The sequence below is a fragment of the Petaurus breviceps genome, unplaced genomic scaffold, assembly GCF_028583685.1.
Source record: "Petaurus breviceps papuanus isolate PSGF00001 unplaced genomic scaffold, PetGlider_PUasm1.0 216, whole genome shotgun sequence".
NCBI classification, from domain to species: Eukaryota; Metazoa; Chordata; class Mammalia; order Diprotodontia; family Petauridae; genus Petaurus; species Petaurus breviceps.
The window spans coordinates 5,983,502-6,004,257 of record NW_027185867.1 but is presented as its reverse complement, the minus strand read 5'-3'; the positions used below and the strand labels follow the sequence as shown (position 1 = coordinate 6,004,257).

Sequence of the window (20,756 nt, the reverse complement as noted above, 5' to 3'; positions counted from 1 at the left end):
AAATCACTGGCTTTCCTTTGCTCCAATCTAATTCTGAAGGAATGATTCTCCTCAGTGAGCTTTTGAGATTCTTTTTCCATCTGGCAAATTCAGCTTTTTAAGGCATTCTTCTCCTCATTGCCTTTTTGAGCCTCTTTTGCTATTTGAGTTAGTCTATTTTTTAAGGTGTTATTTTCCTCAGTCAGGCTGTTGACTCTCATTTCATAATTTTCTTTCATTATTCTCATTTCTCTTCCCAATTTTTCCCCCACTTCTCTTATCTGCTTCTTAAGGTCCTCTATGGCCTGTAACCAGCTTGTAATTTTCTTTGAAGCTTTTGGTGCAGGAGTTCTGACTTTACTGTCTTCCTCATGTTCCATGCTTTGATCTTTTTGTCCCCAAAATAGGAGTCTAATGTTGGACTGCTTTACTTGGTTTGCTTCCTTTGCCTGCTTATTTTGCAACTCAATTACTTGACTTTTGGGCTTTTTGCCACAGTAAGACTCTGCCACCAGATGGGGGAGCTTCATTCCAAATGCTGGGGTTTTCTCAGCTGCCAGAGGTATTAGTCGGGTGCCCTCTCTGAAGCCTCCACACGCTCTGGCAAGCTGGTCACACACCCCAGGACCTCCACCCTAGACCACAATCCATATCCAAGCAGGTTAAAGCAAGAGCGATTTACCCCTCAGACTGGTCGCTTGGTCCCCCTACAATCTGAAGGCCAGGAGCTGAAGCTGCCTGTGGCTGTGGCTGTACTGAAGCCCTCAGTGGCTTCTCGTCCCGGGGGCAAAAGCCGACACACTCCCAACAGATGGGTCCCAAAGTCCACACTGCACTGACCTCTCACTTTGTCCTTAGCATCTATGTGTTGATAATTTTGGACCACCACAACTGCTGGCGATCTGGAGTCCCTCCAGCCAGCGGTTAGTCAGGCCCACCCTCAGGCTAAAACCTCTGACTATTGCGTGGCTGGGGTTGGCTCCCAGAGTGCTGTGCTAGCTGATTCCTGCCGGCCTGCCAGGCTGTCTTCAGGGGGAGGTTAGCTTCTCTGTGTCATTTTGTGGGTTCTGTAGCTCCAAAGTTTGTTCAGAGTACCGTTTTACATGAATTGGAGGTGGTAGGAGCTGGAGCCATGCAGAGATCCTGTTTCTACTCTGCCATCTTCAGTCTTAAACATTTCTGATTGATGTTTTACAATAGAGTTTGAGAACTGGTGGAGTTAGTCCTCCAGTCCTTTTTTTTTTTTTCTCCATGTTTCCCTTGAGCTTCTTGACCTTCTTTCCCCCAGGTGAATTTTGATACTGATAATTTGCTTTGCAAAAGAATCCTTCAGTATCCTGCTTTCAGACCTTAAAGTTAAAATCCCAGGGCTTGATTACATTTGCATCATATTTTAAGGGACATCAAGTGCTTTTTTCACAATTATCCTCTGAGGCAGCTTAGGACACTAGCTAGGTGAGGCTGGATAACTCACTTAAACCATTGTCAGTTTTTTTTTTACCTATAGAACAAAAATAGAAATACTGGCCCTGCCTCCTTCATTGGGCTGTTGAGAGGAAAATGCTTTCTCAACTTTAAAGTGCTATATAAATGTGAGCTGTTATTTTTTTTATTGGATCTGTGACTTCATCAATTTAGAGAATGCTCAAGAAAGAAGATTATTCCTACCAATACAGGTTGGCATCTTCTCTGCAACTTAATATCTTAGGGAATTGATTAGAGTAGAGCATTGAGAGGTTAATTGATCCTTGCCTGGAGGGGGGGAGAGAAAGAGAGAGAGAGACAGAGACAGACAGACAGACAGAGACAGGGAGAGACAGAGAGACAGAGAAAAAAAAGAGAGAGAGAGAGAGAGATACTTGAAGAGGGTCATGTCAATATGGCAGCAAACTTCTGCTGAAACTTCTCCTATAAAACAACCACAGACAATACCAAATCGAATTCTAAGCAGAAAAGCCAACAAAAAGTCACAGTGAGTCCCTGGGGACACTGTCATGAAAGCTGGCCAGGAGAGTGGCAGCTATAGTGGCAGAGAGAGCATTAGAAGCACCCAACACACAGGGATGGTAAGGAGGCTGAACTCCTAGAGATAAAGAGACTCCAGGTAACCCCCTGCACTAGCAAGGGATACAGAATCAAGTGCCATCTGGCAACTCTGTAGCCTATCATCCAGTTCAATGATAAGAGAGCAGTAGTTACAGTGGTGAAGGTGCAGAGGCTTCACCTGAGTATAGTCCAGAGCACAGACCAGGAGAGACCTCTCTTCATATTATGCCACTTGAAAACATTGAAACTCTACAGACCCTTATATCAAGCCATAAGCTCAGGAGCTTAGCCATCTCCCTCAGAAGTGATCACAGCCCAACTCTAACTTAAAATCCAAAGTCAAGAAAAAGGCTGGAAAAATGAACCAAAACAAAACCAAACCCAAAAAACCTGACCATGAAAAGCTATTATGGTGACAGAAGAGGTCAGGATACAAACTGAGAAAAAAGAAAATAACTTGAAAATATCAGTAACAAAGCCTCAAAAGAAAAAAATGCAGATTGGACGCAAAACCAACAAAAATTCCCAGAAGAGCTAAAGAAAGAGATTTTTTTTTAAAGCAAAAATCAGTGAGAGCGGTAGAAGAAAAGTTGGGGAAAGAAATGAGAGCTATACAAGAAATTTTTTTAAAAAAAGAATGAACAGTTTGGTAAAAGAGGCACAAAAAATACTGAAGAAAATAACTCCTTAAAAATTAGAGTTGGTCAAGTAGAAGCTAATCACCCAATGAGACATCAAGAAACAATAAAACAAAGTCAAAAGACTGGAAAAAATAGCTTCCAAAACAAGCTATCGCTGGAACTTTCTCCAATGTACTTTTGTACCACCACAGAAAACCAAAATCAATGTGAGGAGGAACCTTTCAGGACCTCTTGGCTTCATTTGTATCTATCCATGCTTCTTCTACTGCCTGGCCTTGCTTGTAGGAATCCAATTTACATCATTTTGAAACGAGCTTCTTTTTTTCTGGTCATTTGGATTGTTGTTCAGGTGGGAGAGGATGGAGTCTGATTTTTGTTTTCTAAGGAATGACTTTGACTGAATAGACATCAGAACTGTCCCAGCCGAACAAGAAGCTAGTTTCTCCATCAATGCAGACCCGGCTTCAGAGAACTCTAACATTCATTCATTCCCGTATATGTTCCTTCAAAAACATTCATTAAATACTAATCATGTACAAGGCACAGATAGATATCCTAGGTTCTCTTCTTATAATCTAATGCAGGTGAAAGGGCCATGAAATACAAATAAATGTGATTCAAAGGAGAGTGAGATCCATACAGTGCCGAAGTGCAATTAAAAATTAAAGAAGGGTAGGATCACTTCTAGCAGCTAGGTAGTGCAGTAGATTCCATTGGGCTTAGAATCAGAAAGATTCTTTCCCATAAGTTCAAATCCCTCCTCAGGCATACTCAGGCTGTGTGACCCTAAGCAAGTCACTTAACCCTGTTTGTCTCCATTCCTCAACTGTATAATGAGCAAGAGAAGGAAATGGCAAACCACTGTAGTATCTTTTCCAAGAGAACCCCCATTGGGGTCTCAAAGAGCTGGACATCACTAAACAATGACAGAACTATTGACTGAAGATCGCTTTCACCTTAGGAGATGAGAAATATTTCATATAGGAAGTAACATTTAAGTTGCATTTTGAAGGAAGGAAGAAACTTCAATAGGTGGAGGAAAGTAAGACACCAGAGTCTGGAAGCTTCTGCTATTTCTTCCAATTTGTATATGAAAGAGGGATCTTCAGGACAGATGAATACAGCTACAAATGATCCCAAATGCTATCAGTTCAGCACCTTCCCCAGGGCTCAGTTTTCTGGCCAGCTTTTCCACAATCAAAAAATAAATTTCAGGAGGGAGACTATCAATTGCATTCTTTGGATGAATGGCTGCTGCTGGGACTAATAGAAGGCCAGGGGTGACATGCAAGGGTTCATTTTTTTCTTTCCAGCTGAGTACCTTCATTTCTTTCTTTGCTGATTTAATTCAGTTAAAATTGATTGACTGCTCCCACAGTGCATGACCCAATTCTAGGTGACGAGAGAAAACATAGAAAAGACATCACTAAAGAACCCAGGGTAGATTTTGCCTTTTAGCTCAGTCCAGTGGGAGAGTATTGTTACTGCCCTTAGATATGAATCATTCTCTTGCATTGACATAGCACTTTCTCATCTGCAAAACAGCATGGTACAGTATGAACAATGATGGATTTGGAGTCAGGATCTGGGTTCAGATCCTGTTTCTGCCATTTATTTGCCATATGATGTTAGGCAAGCCACTCAAACTCTCTAGGCCTCAGTTTTCTCAACTGTAAAATGAAGGAGTTGGAGTAGGTGACTTCTGATGTCTCTTCCAACTCTCAATGAAGGATTTTATGACAGCGTGATTTTTGTTACTCCTGTCACCTCTGTGAGGCAGGATTATATCCAAGGGCCTGGGTCTAGCCATTTCACAGTGAATATAGCTAAGTGCCCAGATGTCCACAGTGCATGAAGTTTATGGAGCCTGTTTGGGGCCTGCTGCCAGGATAACTGATCTAATGAAAGTATCATATAGAGACAACTTAGAGGGGTGGCTTGGTGGCACAGTGAATAGAGCACTGGCCCTAAAGTTGGGAGGACCTGAGTTCAAATACAGCTGCAGACACTTAACACTTACTAGACATGTTACCCTGGGCAAGTCAATTAACCCCAAGTGCCCTACCATCCTCCCTCAACACAGAAAAAAAAGACAACTTAGAGTTATTACACTTTAAATACTCAGTCCTCCTAAATCTTAAGAAAAAGGTGATTTTGAACATTAGAGTACTCCATCACTTACTCTTGGCCAATTGGTTGTTTACTAAGACCAGGGGTGGGGAACCTGTGGTCTCAAGGCCACATGTGATCTTCTAGGTCCTCAAGTGTGGTCCTTTGACTGAATCCAAAGTTCATAGAACAAATCCCTTTAATAAGAGGATTTTTTCTGTAAAATTTGGACTAAGCCAAAAGGCCACACCCAAGGACCTAGCAGGCCACATGTGACCTCAAGGTCACAGGTTCCCCACCCCTGAGTCTAAGACCCTTGATGTTTTTCCTGCGGATATCACACTCTCTACTTTGGCTTGTTATTGAACATCTGCATCTACATCTCTCTTTTATCTGGAAAATCTGGGCCTGTGGAAATTTCCTCATCCCGCACTGCAGAAGTATCCTTTTTTCTTTATCTTTTATAGTACTGCACACAAGCATTCATTGAATCCTTCCTTATTGTAGGTACTCTCTACCTCCCTCACTCTTTTTTGCTTTTAGTCTGTGCTCACGTAGAGGTTTGTGACTTCCTAGAGACAGACTGGAGTTTGACATGTCCTCTGAGTGACCAGTGCAAAAGTGTTATTTTCCTTTTCCTCTCCTCTAATTCATATAACCGAAAATTCTTTGCTAAAGCTACGTGACTCTTGAAAGGTTGCCATGGTAGGAGATGGGAAGGGTGGGAAGGAGGATGTTAGGGTGCTGAAGGGAGGGCCATGTTAGAGGAAAAAGTTCTTCCAACCCGAAGCACCAACAACCCCCAAGAAGTCTACTTACCTAGAAAGAATAATTTTCCAAAGAAATTTTTAGGCTCTTGCAGCTTCTGATCCCCCTTGCCTTCTAATGCCTCCATCCTTTAGTAGACCATGCCCCTGGGATGATAAGAATGCTCTGTGCTCCTTTGAAGAGAAATAAATCTACTCTCACATGTGTGTGTATCAGTGCCATCTAAGGTAGCAGTCCTGAAATGCAATACAATGTAGAAAAAAAGAGCAATGGTTTAGAATTTGGAAGATATAGGTTCAAATTTCTGCTCTGTCACCTACATGGCCTTGAGTAAATTATCTCCTATCTCTGGCCGTCAGTTTCCTCACATGTAATATAACATTCCATGTGGTTTTCAAAGCCTTTGATAGTCTGGCCCCCTTCTCCTTTTCCAGTCTTCCCAACAGATTTTGTGGTCCAGTGCCATTGGTCTTCTTGTTATTCCTCAAAGAGAACAATCCCTCTCCTGACTCCCAGCATATTCACTGACTCTTCTCCATGCTTGGAATGCTCTCCCTCCTCCTCTTCCTTGCCTTGGCTTCTTCTTCTTTGGCTTCCTTCAAGTCCCAGATAAAATCCTACCTTTTATAAGAAGCCTTTTCTTATCATTCTCAATGCTAATTCCTTCTCTCTATAGTTATGGCCAACTCATACTTTTTTTGTACATGCACTTTGATTGCTTGGATGTTGCCCCTTCCATGACACTACTGGGACTGTTTTTTGCCTTTCGTTATACCCCCAGGGTGGTAGGTGACTGATTCCAGCTCCCCATACATGCTGTTCTAGCTTCTACCTCTCAGTTTCTGTATAGGCTCTCATTATCCCTTATGGCTACAATGATTTTTCTCTTCATCTCTGCCTCTTGGAATTTCTATCTCTCTTCGGGACTCCTCTTAACCTTCTCATCATCCCGCCTCACAACCTGTCTAGAATGAATATAAGCACCTTGAGGGCAAGGCTGATGTCTTTTTTGTCTTTGTATTTCCAGCACCCCGCATAGAGGAAGTTCATTCATTAACAGATGATTCTTAAATTTGATTGTCTGCTCTAATCCCTTCATTGTACAAATGAAGAAACAGAGACCCAGAGAGCTGAAGTCACAGAATAGCAGAATGTTAGGTCTTCAGAGAACACCTCCAGATTCTTGACCTTTTCTGTACATCATGGACCCCTTTAGTATGCCAGTAAAGCCTATAGATCCCTTCTCAGAATAATGTTTCTAAATGCATAAAAAAATATGTGGGTTAATCCCTTCATTTTATAGATGAGTAGATTAAGAGTTCTGAGTAATTTACCTGACCATTTGCTCCCTAATTAGTAATTGGCAGACCAGAGATTCCATTCCAAGACCACTGTTCTTTCTTCTACATTTGCCAAGGTCACACAGTAAATGGCACAGCTGGTGACTCCCATCCTGAAAGAGAAATCCCCAGAGCAGTAACCACAGCCACAGTCAAGAGCAAATTTCATGTAAACTCAGTACAACAAACAGAGGTGTGTACAGCACATTCCATTAGGATATGCACCTAAGGAATTTTTTCAAAGTAAACAGTTATTGAAAACTCAGTCATAAAGGACATCAAATAAATTAGAGAAATTAAAACAACCAATTTTTTTCAAATTAACAAACTTTAAAATACTAACTTAAAAATGATACATTAAGGGTGGCTAGGTGGCACAGTGAACAGAGCACCAGCCCTGGAGTCAGGAGGACCTGAATTCAAATCTGACCTCAGACACTTAACACTTACCATGTGACCTTGGGCAAGTCACTTAACCCCAATTGCCCTGCCTTCCCCCCTCCAAAAAGCAAAAACAAAAAAAAAGTTACATTAAGAAATTCAGGATGGTTTTGTTTGTTTGGTTGGTTGGGTTGCTTTTTTTTTTTTTGAGACATTAGGGTGAGCCTGGGAATACCCAGAGTACCCTGTCTACATTCCATTAGCCTGTTCACCTATCTCACAAGCACCCACAAGTTACTATCTTGATATAAGGGCAATCCTTAGTAAGGACAGTCCTTATTCTAATCTGATCTAGACTCTTCATCTCAATCATATACAAAGTAAGTCTCTTCAAGACTCAATTATTAGCTCTGAGGTTCTCATGGAGTCCTATTTAATGTGTCACTTACATTAGAGAGAATAAATTTGACCAAATCATGACTCTTAAGGCTTGAACAGTCTTCCAGAAAGCTTCTTGTCCATTCCTCTACCTCCCGGTAAGACTGTTCCTACAACCCCAGTAAAGTGGCTGCACCTTACTCTTCAAAGACCCTTCCCCCTCCTTGTTTCATTCAGTGTCTTAGAAGCATCTTTACGGAAAATAAAAAAGTTTGAGGATTGTATTTTTTTTAATGTCCAATTCTGTGCCCAACCCCTCCTGATCTAGTCAGTGCATTTTCATCATGATGGATTAGCTTTCATGTCTATACAATGGTGCAAAGGGCCCAGGTCATGGCTTTGATTCCCTATGCTGGATCAATTAGCTTTGCTGTATTCCACAATAATTATTATTTTAAGCAGTTGATAAAGCCCTGATACATGAAGAAATCTTTCCTCCATACCTCAAGTGTCAGTCTCATCCCTTTAGCTTAGGACTGATCCCTGTTGAAATGCAAATCCCTTTCAGAAGGGTAAAACTTTAAGCTGTTATCAGTCAATTATACCTTAATGTGATTTAGTATGAATGAAAGATCTGAGAAGAGCTTTTAATAAATGAGTTGAAGAATGGGGATAATAGTGGAGTATGGAAAGAACCCTAGATCTTTCTAGGGTACATATTGGGGGAGTAAGACATGGAAACCACCACATCATGAAAGAGATAAAAGGGAAGAGCTAAGAGTTCTGGGGCAAAAAAGATACAATTTACCATTTCTCTTAGAGCATCCTTTTTTTTTTCTTTTCTAGGCTGTTTAGTGCAATTTTAGAACAAGCAACCAAAGCAGATGGGGCAAATGCATTAGGAGGAAAAGGGGCTGGATTTGATGTAAAGGCCCTGAGGGCTTTCCGAGTGCTGCGCCCCTTACGGCTGGTATCTGGAGTGCCAAGTAAGTAATGTTTATATACATACATACAAATATATATATATATGTATATATAGCAATATTATAAATGCAGTACTTCTGCTATGTCTGGGACAGGGCCAGTGATAATTGAGGGGGAATGGAATGAATGCATGACAAACAGAGGCGACTGTGTCTTCTGCTAGGTTGGACAAGGGGAAAAGCATAATCCCCTGGCTGAGAAATACTTTCGGTGGAAATTCAAAATCAGATGAGTGGAGTGAAAAGGAGAGGGAGAGAATCAGCGAGACAGAAGAAGAGCATCTGAAGTCCAGTTTTTCACTCAGGAGAAGGTTGACATTAAAATCTGAAAGATGAATCCAGTAGCAAGCTTGAAAATGAGAATGTCAGGTTCCGAGATCTGGTTCCAAAATAAAGAGGTGCCTTTTTTTTTTTTAACAGGTTTATAGCATTGGCTAAACTCAGAGGACCAATGATCCAATGCTTCTTTTCTGTGTTTGCCAGCTCCCATCATGATTCTGTGCAGAGCAATTAATGGGGAAAAAAGACCATAGAAACTTTGCCACCCACTAATCCCCACCTGCTATTTCTTCCCAATCCCCCTTAATTCTTTCTTTTTTTTATTTTTTTAAAGCAATTGGGGTTAAGTAACTTGCTCAAGGTTACACGGCCAGTTATTATTTCTGGGTGTGGTGCTGAGTATCTGAGCCCGGATTTGATCCCCAGGTCATCCCGACACTGGAGCCGGTGCTCTTGCTCGCTGAGCCACCTGGCCAGCCCTAAGCAATTGGGGTCAAGTAACTTGCTCAAGGTGACACGGCCAGGTGTTTCTGGGTGGGTGCTAAGTGTCTGAGCCCAGGATTCGATCTCCAGGTCTTCTCAACACTGGGGCCAGTGCTCTTACTCGCTGTGCTACCTGGCCGCCCCGCCCCCCTTAATTCTACTGCCTTCTCTCTGTTGCCTAGTCCTCATGCTTCCTGAAGACAGCCTGTCTGTACGTGGGTTTGCCCGTCGTCTGCCCCGTCACATCACGCACTCCTTGAGGGCAGAGACTGTCTTTTACCTTTCTGTGTATCCTCAGTACTTAGTGTCATGCCTGACACATTTTGGTAGGTACTTAATAAACATTTACTGACTGACTTTATTGACCAACCCCGGGCCATTTCTGTATAGGAGACAATTTTTATTTAAGCAGATTTTTCAAAAATAATTTAATATTGTTTAAAAAAAAACTTAAAAATGCAAAACTTGGAGTCCTGGAGTCTGAGTATAAATGCCAGCTCAGTCACTTACCTTGTATGACTTTGGACAAGTCATTCAACCTCTGTCAGGTATCCTTATCCATCAAAGACGGGGATTGAACTAAATGGTCACTATGACTGCTCCAGTAATTTCCAGTTCAGTAGCTACAATCTCATGATCAAATACAAATATACTAAAATACTACAATCAACTATTGAAAAACTTGAATAAATTAATAAAGCCTTTATTAAGCATGCAAAGCAGCATGCTGAGTGCTAGAGGGATACAACCACAAAAACAAGGCAGCTTCTGCTCTCATGGTGCTCACATTCTAATGGCGAAAACAACACATATGAAAAGTTTCAGCTGCAAATCACATGGAAAAGTAGCATGGACCTCAGGGTGTAGGGGCAAAGCAGATGGTAATGTCTTCTGTTTCTTGCATCATCATATCCCCCTTCCCCACCCAGAGAGTCATTTCATAAAACAAATGGTATTTTTTAGAGAAGAGAAAAAATCAGGACAATTGATCAATATATTGAAAAAGTCCAAAAATACATGCAGTGTGTAACACCTGTGGACCTCAGTGCTTCTTTTTAAATGTCATTTCTACTGACAAAATCACATCCAGTTCTGATGTGGAGCCAATTGAGAATACCAATGACTGGTGACAAAAATTTTCCTTTCTGGGTCCTCAGTAGCTGTGGCTGTGGCACCTGCAGGAGGAGTTGCCAGGCTGCATCTGCACAGGCATTACTTCCCAGGATGGCTGGGGGCATTGGCATGGAAGCTGGGTTTCAGGGTTCTGGGGAATCTCTAGCAGAGTCTGAGAAGAGATGGTGGTCCATTTGTGGTGTGGTTTGACGTGACTGTCACAAACTGCCTTTTGTTTTTTCTTCAGGATACCTGGCCGCTTCAGCTAGGCTGACTTGTCTAGCCTTGTACATGGCAGCTGGTTGGGAAATGATGGGGATGGTTGACCCCTTCTCCACAGGAGTTGCTCTCCCATATGATAGCTCTGAGGGCTAGTCCAGAAATAGGACTGATGACCTGGAGGGGAGGGGTGTGGAGGTCACTCGCAGGGCTCCTTAGCCCATCTGCTAGTGGGGGTGTAGAAGTGGACTCCTTTTTCACAATGATTTCTCCTTTCAACAATGACTCTAGGAGCTGGGCTGAAAGCAAATCTAGTAGTTTAGGGGGGCAATGCTATTTCCAAGGCTCTTGGACTCAAGGACCTGACCCCATTAAGTGTCTGAGAGGAGATAGTAGTTGAGGTGGAAGGGGTGGTAGTTTGACCTGATGGTACATACTGCTCTTAGGGTGTCTTGCTGCCTCAGCCAGGCTGGCTTCCTTGCCCTGTATGGGACAGTTGGTTGACAGTTAGTGGGAATAACTGAAAAGGACAAAATAGCAGTGAAATGTCAAAATGAAGCCAGCCTTCTTACAGAAAGCAAGTTTATGACCCACTAGGTCGCCCTAGCAGGTCTAGATTACAAGCTTTTTAAGGATAAAGGTTGTATCTTGTGCTACTCTCATAGTTTGTAGTTCCTTCTCTAACTATGTTTATTTGCACTTGGTCTGTTTATATTTATTCTGAGTATGGGTATGTGTGTGTGTGTGTATACACATCATATCCATATTCATTGACTCTACTTCTTGAATGTAGTAAGCTTGATTGTAAAAGAGGAATTGGTTCATTCTTTGTCTTTGTATACTTAGGAGGATGAGAGACTCTTAATAAATGCATGCTGATCAATAATGATTGATTGAAGAAAAGGAGGGAAGGACGAAAAGAGGAAAGAAGGAAGAAGCAGAGGGAGGGAGGGAAGTATTATTCATACTGTTGTGGGACCATAACAGGTAAAAGACCTTGTGGCTTACAACATCCATCAGCAAAGATTCACTAGCTGATTTTGGCAGTCTTAAGGATGCATTGGGGGAAAAATACATGCTATTAATAGTCAGATCTAAGGAAATGAGTTCGTTTATAATCGTGTCAAGATGAGCCAGTGGACCAAGACCAAGTGGGTGGAAGTAGGAGGGACAAGGGTTATAGAAGTTGAGGACATTGGACAGGGCTTGGAGGTTCATATAACAAAGCACTTGGTGTGTCTTCTATAGGAATTACTGATTAATTCTAAGCTTAGGCCAGTAAAGCTGTAATAGGCGAGATGAACCTCATTTTAAATTGCATTGAGTCAAACTGACTGAGAAAAACAGCTGTTTCTGTATTTTGAGTGTCATTAAGGACTAGACTTGGTGGGTCTAGAGAACAGATCCTGAATCCTTCAGTCTGTCAGTCAATGAATAAGTATTGGGTGCCCACAGTTACATAGTCTTGTAATAAGCACTAAGGGTACATAATAAAGAATAAATGCATATTTGCCCTCAAGGGACTTACAGTCTTAAAAACTGATGCAAACAAATGCATTTAAAATATGAAACTACAGTCAATACCACAGTGCATTGAATGGAAGGGTTGGGTCAGAGAATGAATTACACTCAGCAGGTGAAACTTCCTGAAGCAATAACCTTGAATGACAATGTAAATAATGACTAAAGGGCCATATTCAGTCACTGAGCAAGGATCCATTATATTTATTTTCTGTAGAATGTTAGTTGAAAAGAATCTTAGGATAATCTAGACCAACCAGCTTAGAGATGAGGAAACTAAAGTTTTTAGTTTGCTTAAAATTTTCAGATCAGGATTATGAGGTAATGAAGGCACTGGCTCATCAGATTTGCAGTTTAGATGCATATTTTGGCATTCGAGGTGATGGCACTCATAGCCATATGGAGTCATAGGTAGTCTTGGACACATGGCTTCATGCTTAGAGTTAATGGCTGTTCACATATTCTGTAGGTCAATAATAAAGAATGCTCATTTCACTGACCTGCCATTTCCAGCTGTGGCAAATATGTGTGTGTGTATTTTTTTTTCCTTTTGTAGCCAACCCTCTGGAAAAACAGTAGACAAAATAGCATTTGACCTGACAGATACTTCCTTATGAGAAGAGATAAGGGTAACAGAGATAATCTGCATAAAAATTCTGAAATAATTTTATATGGTCTTGGGGTTTTGTCTAGTAGAAGACTGAAGATAAAATACCTAATAAACCTGGCAATTCCCAACTCAGCTGGAGAATATGACAGAGACCAAACTGCTTCCTAAATACTTTCTGCCTCTCTTCTACCTTCTTTATGCTATGGGGTGTCATGTATGGGAAATAGGAAGAAAGGCAGTATGGCTGGATCACAGATTGAATGGAGGAATGCAATGTGTGAAGAAACTGGAGAGGCAGAAAGAGACCAGGTGGTGAAGAGCTTTAAATGCTGAACAAAAAAGTTTATATTTGATCCTTGAGGTTATAAGAGCCCCTGGACCTTATTGAATAGAAGAGTGATGTGGTTAAACCTGTGTAAGAAAATCATTCTGGCAGCTGAATGGAAGATAAATTAAAGTGGGGAGAGACTTGACCCAATAGGATCAATTAGAAGCTATTAAAATAAACTAAGCAAGAGCTGATGAAGAATTCAGATGATGGTGTTATAAGGGGAGAGAAGGGGTTAGATGCAAGAAATGTCTCAGAGGTAGAAATGACACGTTTTGGCAAACGATTGGAGATGTGGGATGAAGGTGTCGGGAGCTGAAGACTTGTTAACTTTAAGAATGGGAGTGGGTTTGGGGTAGAGGAGTGGGGGATAATGATTTCTGTTTCAGACAAGCTGAGTGTAAGATGCCTACAGACTTAGGCATTCAAACTACATTGCAGTTTGAAATGTATAATAGACAGCCAGTAATATAGTACTGGAGTTCAGGAGATAAACAAGGACTTGAAATAAAGATCTGAGAGTCATCTACATAGAAATGATCATTGAACCCATGGGAGCTAATGAGATTACTGAGAGAGAGTAGCTAGGAGAGGAGGGGAATGCAAGGGAAGGAGAGAAGAACAGATGGGAGGGAAATAGAAGAGAGAGGAGGACAGGGGAAGAGAAGGGAGGAATGGGAAGGAGAGGAGAGCAAAACACAAGAGATGAGAGAACCTTAGATACAGCCACAGTTAGGGAATGTGACATGGATGATGAATGAAAACTTGCAACTTCAGATGGATTTGCCTGAGAATGAGCAGCTCCTTCTCCCAGAGTAACTGCACCCTGATCATAATGGACTGTCCTTTGTTTCCCACTTTCTCCCCTCCCTACTCTACTTCCCACTAAATTAAATTTGCCCAGGAATCACAATTCTTGGTCACTTCTCTGTTAACAGTGATACATGTTGCCCTCTATAGTTGAATGCAATATGACATACCAGAACAAATCATCTCATTAAAGCATTACTTCAAAATTCCAAAAGATCTATGATATCATTGGTGTGGCTAATGGCCCTCTCCACATCCCAGTAGACAGTCTTTATGAATTATTGTGGCCAAAAAAGTTCCATCACCTGATGGTCAACCTTCTAGTAATAGGACCCTTTGGGATTAATTAGGTTGGTGCTCAGATAACAGACATTGCTGGGTCTGTATTGAAAGACTTTATAGCTTGATAAAAGAGGTTATAATTCACTATCTTAGCTTTTATGAACCCAGGGTCACCTCCATGCCAGAGGAAGGTATCAAAATATAACTTCAGAGAAAGTGTTCATTAAAGTGGTGATACTAACTGGCCTTATGTTTAGCCTTTTCAGCTTTTCCAGAGCACATTCCTATCTAGATATCATTGGGACCCCAACACAATCAACAAGAATTCATTAAGCACCTACTGTGTGCCATGAAATGTGTTAGGTGCTGAAGATACAAAACTGTGTCTGTTTCACTAAAGTAAAACAGTCCCTGCCCTCAAGGAGCTTATTTCTACCTAATGATAATTACACACACACACACACACACACACACACACACACACACATATTCTCTTTGGTTGGACCAATATCTTGGTTGAGTTTTAAAGGACATGGCTCTATGCAAAAAGTTTTTAGTGTCCAAGAAATTTTTTTCCCACAAAAATCAAATGAATCCTTGATATCATCAACTTGGGGTTTCCCTGTAAGTGTACATCAGAGGCCATCCTTGCCTACCCAATCTTTGCCACTTCTGTATACATCTTCCCCTAAGTTCACCATAGGCTTTCCTCAATTTCATCTGACATTGTGAGTACACCAGTGGAACACCTTGCTATTTACCTGCCGTCTCCAATGAGTGGCCAGCCCATCTCATCTTCCTATCATACATTTCTTTGATGATATCTTTTACTACTGCCCTTCTTGAAAACTACTCATGGAGCAATGGTCACAAAGCCAAACACAGAAAGCTGAGGTCTTTTCCAGTAAACTGATGTACTTTAAATGTCATCATCACAGACCCAGGGTGGGATGAATCTGGAGAAGCTTGCAAGCAATCAAGAACCTAATATAGCAAAGGAAAGGGTTGGAGGTCTACCAAGCAAAACTCTGGGATCTGCCAACAGATGATAATCTTATGCTTTTGAGTAACTTAAATAAAGGCTTCACCTATGAGCACCTGGTAAAATCTTGAATAATTGAAATCATTTTGGTTCATGGTCCTCATTTACAAGACTACACAATTAGTGAAGAGACCGTAATTCCTCTAGTTACTGGCCATCCAGTCCTTTTGCACATAGATAAATACAGTACTAGAATTATAAGAATGACACGATCAATCTTGTGTCAAACTGTAAACCATAGTGATCAATATTATACAGTCCTACCCATTGTTGGGATTAAATATTTGTGCTGTGTGCAGGTAACTGGTCCACACATCTGAATAAGAGGTGATCCTCTGTCTTCCATGTCAGAGATGTCAAACTGAGTTAGATTTTTTTAAATGTCAAATTGTTCTTTTAACTCTCACTTTGGGGAGGGGGCAGGGAAGGGAAGACACATTTTGGCAGAGACTTATTTTAATAGCCATTGAAAAGTTCAAAGCAATTAAGAAATGTGCTCTACACTCCACACCTCTCAAGGGAGATGGAGAAGAATGTGTCATTTGCCTCTTTCATTGGTCTCTGGCTTGAGATAAATTCCTACATGGTAGGTAGGACTGAAACTAAATTCCTAGAGTCCTTTGAATATCCCAGGAAAAATATATTTATGAGATCATTCTTTTTAACTTCACTTGGTCAAAAAACATTTATTAAATGCTCATTGTATGCTAGGCACTGTGGTAAGCACTAAGGATACAAAGGGAAGAGAAATATTTCTTACCTCTGAATACCAATTGATGTAATTAACAAAATATTGTACAAATGATACCTTTATCCTATGACAATGCCTCTTTGATCGCCTTCCAAGATCAAATGTGTAAACTAGCTGTGAACAATTCCAAGACAGCTATTGAATCAACTACTCCATCAAAGGTGTAAACTAGATTGAATCAGTGAAAATCTTCAAGAATCACCGAATAAAGTTAGGTGATGAAGTGTTTGGGGACTGATTGAAGGAATTAGACACACTTGTGTGCCTGTGTGTATCAGAGAAGGACATCCTAGCAAGTGCTTCAGGATGCAAGCTTTGGGAGGGCCTTGAGGAGGGAGACTAATCCCAGAGGGAATGACACACACCTCCCCTTGCCCCAACCACAGATCGTAGTATCAGAGATACTGAGACAACTAGTAGACATGCCAGCAAAAGGCAACTTCAGAGGAGTTTTCTGGGTGGAAAGACTAGCAGCACCATGACTCTACAAGGTTCCCCAGTAGAAAAGCTTCACAGTCCTCCATGAGAACTTCATGAGGAAGAAAAGGAATTCCATCCATCCTGGAACCCCTTTGCCAAATTGTTTTCTAAGCTTGAGCCCACCTTTCTTTGGCCTCTTTATGTCCTTGTGTGTCCTAAACTTTCAGTAGGATAATTTGGTACCAACTGTTCTGACTACACCATCAATAAATATTTCTTTTCAAGAGCTAATTAACTCTGGGTGGCTAATGATGGTGGGGATCCATGAGTGAAAATACTTAAATTTGGTTTTTTTTTTAAATCCTTTGGAGTTACCCCTAGAAACTAGAGGGGAGCAGTAGTCAGCCGCCCTCTGAGGACACAATATCTAAGTACTAGTTAGAGTTTGTAGAGTGAGCCCAGAGAGAGTGCTTCATAAAGAAAAGCAAAAATGGTACCTGATTTTAAGAAGCTTACATTCTAATAGCAGAGGCAACATGTAAATAACTAGGAATATATAAAATATGAACAGAGTAAATGGAAGGTAATCTCAGAGGAAGAGGTACTTGCTGCAGGGAAAACTGGGAAAGGTCTAATGTAGGAGATGGAATCTGAACTGAGTCTTGAAGGAAGCCAGGGAACTAAGAAGCATTGATGAGGAGGGCAATGTATCCAGGTATGGAGGACAGTCAGTACAGAGATATAGAACCAGGTGGTAGATTGAGTGTCGTGTACAAGGAGTCTCAAGTAGGGCCAGAGTAGCTGGATCATAGAATGTGGAGAGGGGAGTAAAGGAGAGAAATATGGAAAAGGGTCAGGATAAGAAGAGCTTTAAGTGACAAGTAGAGGACTTTGTATTCGATTCTGGAGGTGATAGAGAAACCACTAGAGTATATTGAATAGGAGAGAGATATTGATATGCTTTAGGAAAATCACTTTCGTAGCTGGATGGAGAATGAATTGGAGTGAGGAGAGGCTTGAGGCAGGGAGACCAATTAAAAGGCTATTAAATAGTCCAGGGAAAGGAGATGAGGGCCTGAATGAGAATAGGAGGGGGGAAGGGGTATGTATATGAAAAATGTCATGACAGTAGAAATGACAGGATTTGGTAGTGGATAGACTATGTAGATGGAGTGAGAGAGAGGAGCCAAGGATGACAAAGAAGTTGGAAGCCTGGGTGACTGGGAGGATGGTAGTGCCTTCAACAGTAACTGGGAAGGAATAGCAGAAAGCAGCACAGTGAGCAGTTCTCCCCTACCCCGCAGCAAGCAAACAACAACACTCCAAAAAACCCTCTTTCTAACATATCTAGAACATGTACCAGACCCCAATTTGAAGAGAAAATCCAGAAAAAGTCATAGTGAGCCTCTCCTCCCCCTACCTTCCCCATTACTATAGAGGACAAAACCATCCTCCCAGGCTCTTAGGCTTACAACCTAGGATTTATCCTCAACCTCTCACTATTTTTCGCCTTCAATATCCAATATGTTGCCAAACCTAGTTTGATTGAGTAGCTGATTCAATAGGGTCTTGGAATTGTTCACAGCCAGTTTACAATTTGATCCTGGAAGGCCATCAAAGTGGCATTCTCATCTGATAAAGGAATCAGGTTGTAGGACATTTTGTTAGCTACATTCACGCACCTTTGTTACATGATGCACCTTTGCAGCATCTGTCAAATATGCCGCCTTCTCTCCTCTGACCTTTTGGTTCAGCACCTTTATCACCTCGATTATCACAAGCATCCCATCTGATGATGGGTCTACCTGCCTCAAATCTCTTCCCACTCCAATCTATCCTCCGTTCAGCCACCAAAGAGATTTTCCTAAAGTTCAGGTCAGACCATGTCATTCCCCTATTCAATAAACTACAGTGGCTCTCCATCACCTCCAAGATCAAATACAAAATGCTTTGTTTGACACTCACAACCCTTCCTCCTTTCCAATATTCTTATACTTTCAACCCAGTAACACTGGCCTCTGGGCTTTCCATCAACAAAACCCCTCGTCTCTTGGCTCTGACTGTCCTTCGAGTCTGGAATACTCTTCCTCCTCAATTCTGCCTACTGACCACCCTGGTATTCCTTAAAGTGCCAGTTAAAATCCTTTCTTTGACAGGAAGCCTTTCCCAACCTCTGTTAATTTCAATGCCTTCACTCTGTTGATTATTTCCTATTTATCTTGCATATAGCTTGCTTTGTATATATTTGTTTGCACATTGTCTCCTCCATCAGATTGTAAGCTCCCTGAGGGTAGGGACTATCTTTTGAATCTTTTTTTTATCTGGGTTGTTTGGCACAGTACCTGGCACGGAGTAAGTGCTCAGTACATCTTTATTGAGTGTTATTGATTAATTTGTCCAACAGAAGCAGGCATAGGGAGATAGGAAGAGAGATCTACAGGACATGGGACAGGGTTATGCTAGAAGCATGCTGATCTCAGGATACCCTAGCACCCAGGAAAAAGCTGTGCAAGGACAAGAGGAGGTTTTATCACATGACCCACACTAGGGCACTGAGGTGCGGATAGGTGTCAATTGGCAGCTTTATCACCCACTACTCAGTTCTGAGTCACAGATCCAAGCAGACTGAGAAGTGAACCTGTGCCAGGGGGTGGCAACCTGTGCAGGGAGGCCCTGGGTAGTATACTGAGAAAGGAGCAATGTGACTCACACTCCAGGAGCAAAGAAGGGTCTCAGTTGCAACATATCGCTCAGCCTATGAATAACTAGGGCAGGAATCCCAGACCTAAGGAGAGCCTGTAATTCTCTCATGTCACTGTGAGCCAACAGAGCTTTCTAGCTCTGATCCAAGCTGATACAGCAGCTTCCTATTGTTGTTCACACCCAAACCTAGGTGGGGAACTTGCAAAGCTGATACTGGGAGTGGCAATCAGACTGCCCTGGATCAGACCACTTTGGGATCCCTAAAAGCTTGCAGGTCCCTAACCTGTCCCTGAGACCCGCTAATCACACAGTAGTCAATAACCCAAAAAAGCAGCAATTGGACTGGCCCAGACCTTACCTCCAGAAATGTGGCAGAGCCCAGCTATAACATCATCTGAAAATCAGGAAGTAGCTAGAAGAATGAGCAAAAAAGAGAGAGAGAGAAAATTCCACCACAAAGAGCTATTATGGTATTGGGAAAGCTCAAGACATTAACTTAGGAGAGGTTGACTCCAAAACACGTACAAGGAAAGCCTCAGAGAAAAACACAGCTTGCACTCAAATTCAGCTAGAATGTCTGGAGGAAGAAAAGCAAAAGTTTAAGAAAGAGAGGGAAGGGGAAGAGAATAAGCATTTATAAGGTGCCTACTTGTGTTGGACACTGTGCTAAGTGCTTTATAAATATTGTCTCATCTGATCCTCACAATAACCCTACACTTGAGGAAAAAAGTAGAAAAGAAATGAGAATTACAGAAGAAAGAATTGGAAAGGGAACTAAAAACTTATCACAAAAAGAGTAAAACTTTGCCCAAGCAACAAACTCCCTGAAAATTAGAATGGATCAAATAGAAGTCAATGACTCCATGAGACAATAAGAAATATTATAATAACTACTGGGGAAAACTTCTGGGGAAAAATAGGAGAAAATATACAGTAGCTCATCACAAAAACAACTGACTTGGAAAACAGATAAAGGAGAAAAAAATTAAAAATCATTAGACTATCTGATATCATGACCAAAAAACAGAAAGAGCTTAAACATCCTATTTTGAGAAATCTTGAAAGAAAACTGCCAATATCTCTTAGAATCAGAAGTAAAGTAGAATTAGGAGCAAGCCCTATCAGTCCGAAATGAAAATTTTCAAGAATGTCATAACCCAAATCCAGAGTTTCTGGATCAAAGAAAAAAAAAATACTGAATGTAATTAGAAAGAAAGAATTCAACTATCGAGCAGACATTTGTCAGGATCACGTGATTTAGCAGCCACCATTATAAAGGAGCAGAGATTTTGTAAGAGAATATTCCAGGAAGGAGAGGATATAGGTTTACAGAAAAGAATAACTTAGCTGACAAAACTGAGTATAATTCTACAGAGGGAAAAAAAACAACAACAGATTTTTAATGAAATAGAGGGCTTCCAAGAATTCCTGATGAAAATATCAAAGCTGCATAGAAACTTGGAAGTTCAGACATAAGAGTTAAAAGAAACATTAAAAAGAGACCAAATGAGGACAAACTGCTTATATTCAAATATTTTAAGGTGATACATATGTTCCCTCTGAACCCTAT

The 20,756-nt window shown here is 41.2% G+C and overlaps 1 protein-coding gene across 1 annotated transcript in view; it reads left to right on the top strand.

Moving 5' to 3' along the window:
• CACNA1C (calcium voltage-gated channel subunit alpha1 C) overlaps positions 1–20,756 on the top strand; it is an 879,081-nt gene that overhangs the window by 505,486 nt on the left and 352,839 nt on the right. Inside the window, exon 5 of the mRNA XM_069094317.1 lies at positions 8,489–8,628. Coding sequence (XP_068950418.1) covers positions 8,489–8,628 — 140 coding nt within the window. The remainder of the gene's footprint in view (positions 1–8,488; positions 8,629–20,756) is intronic.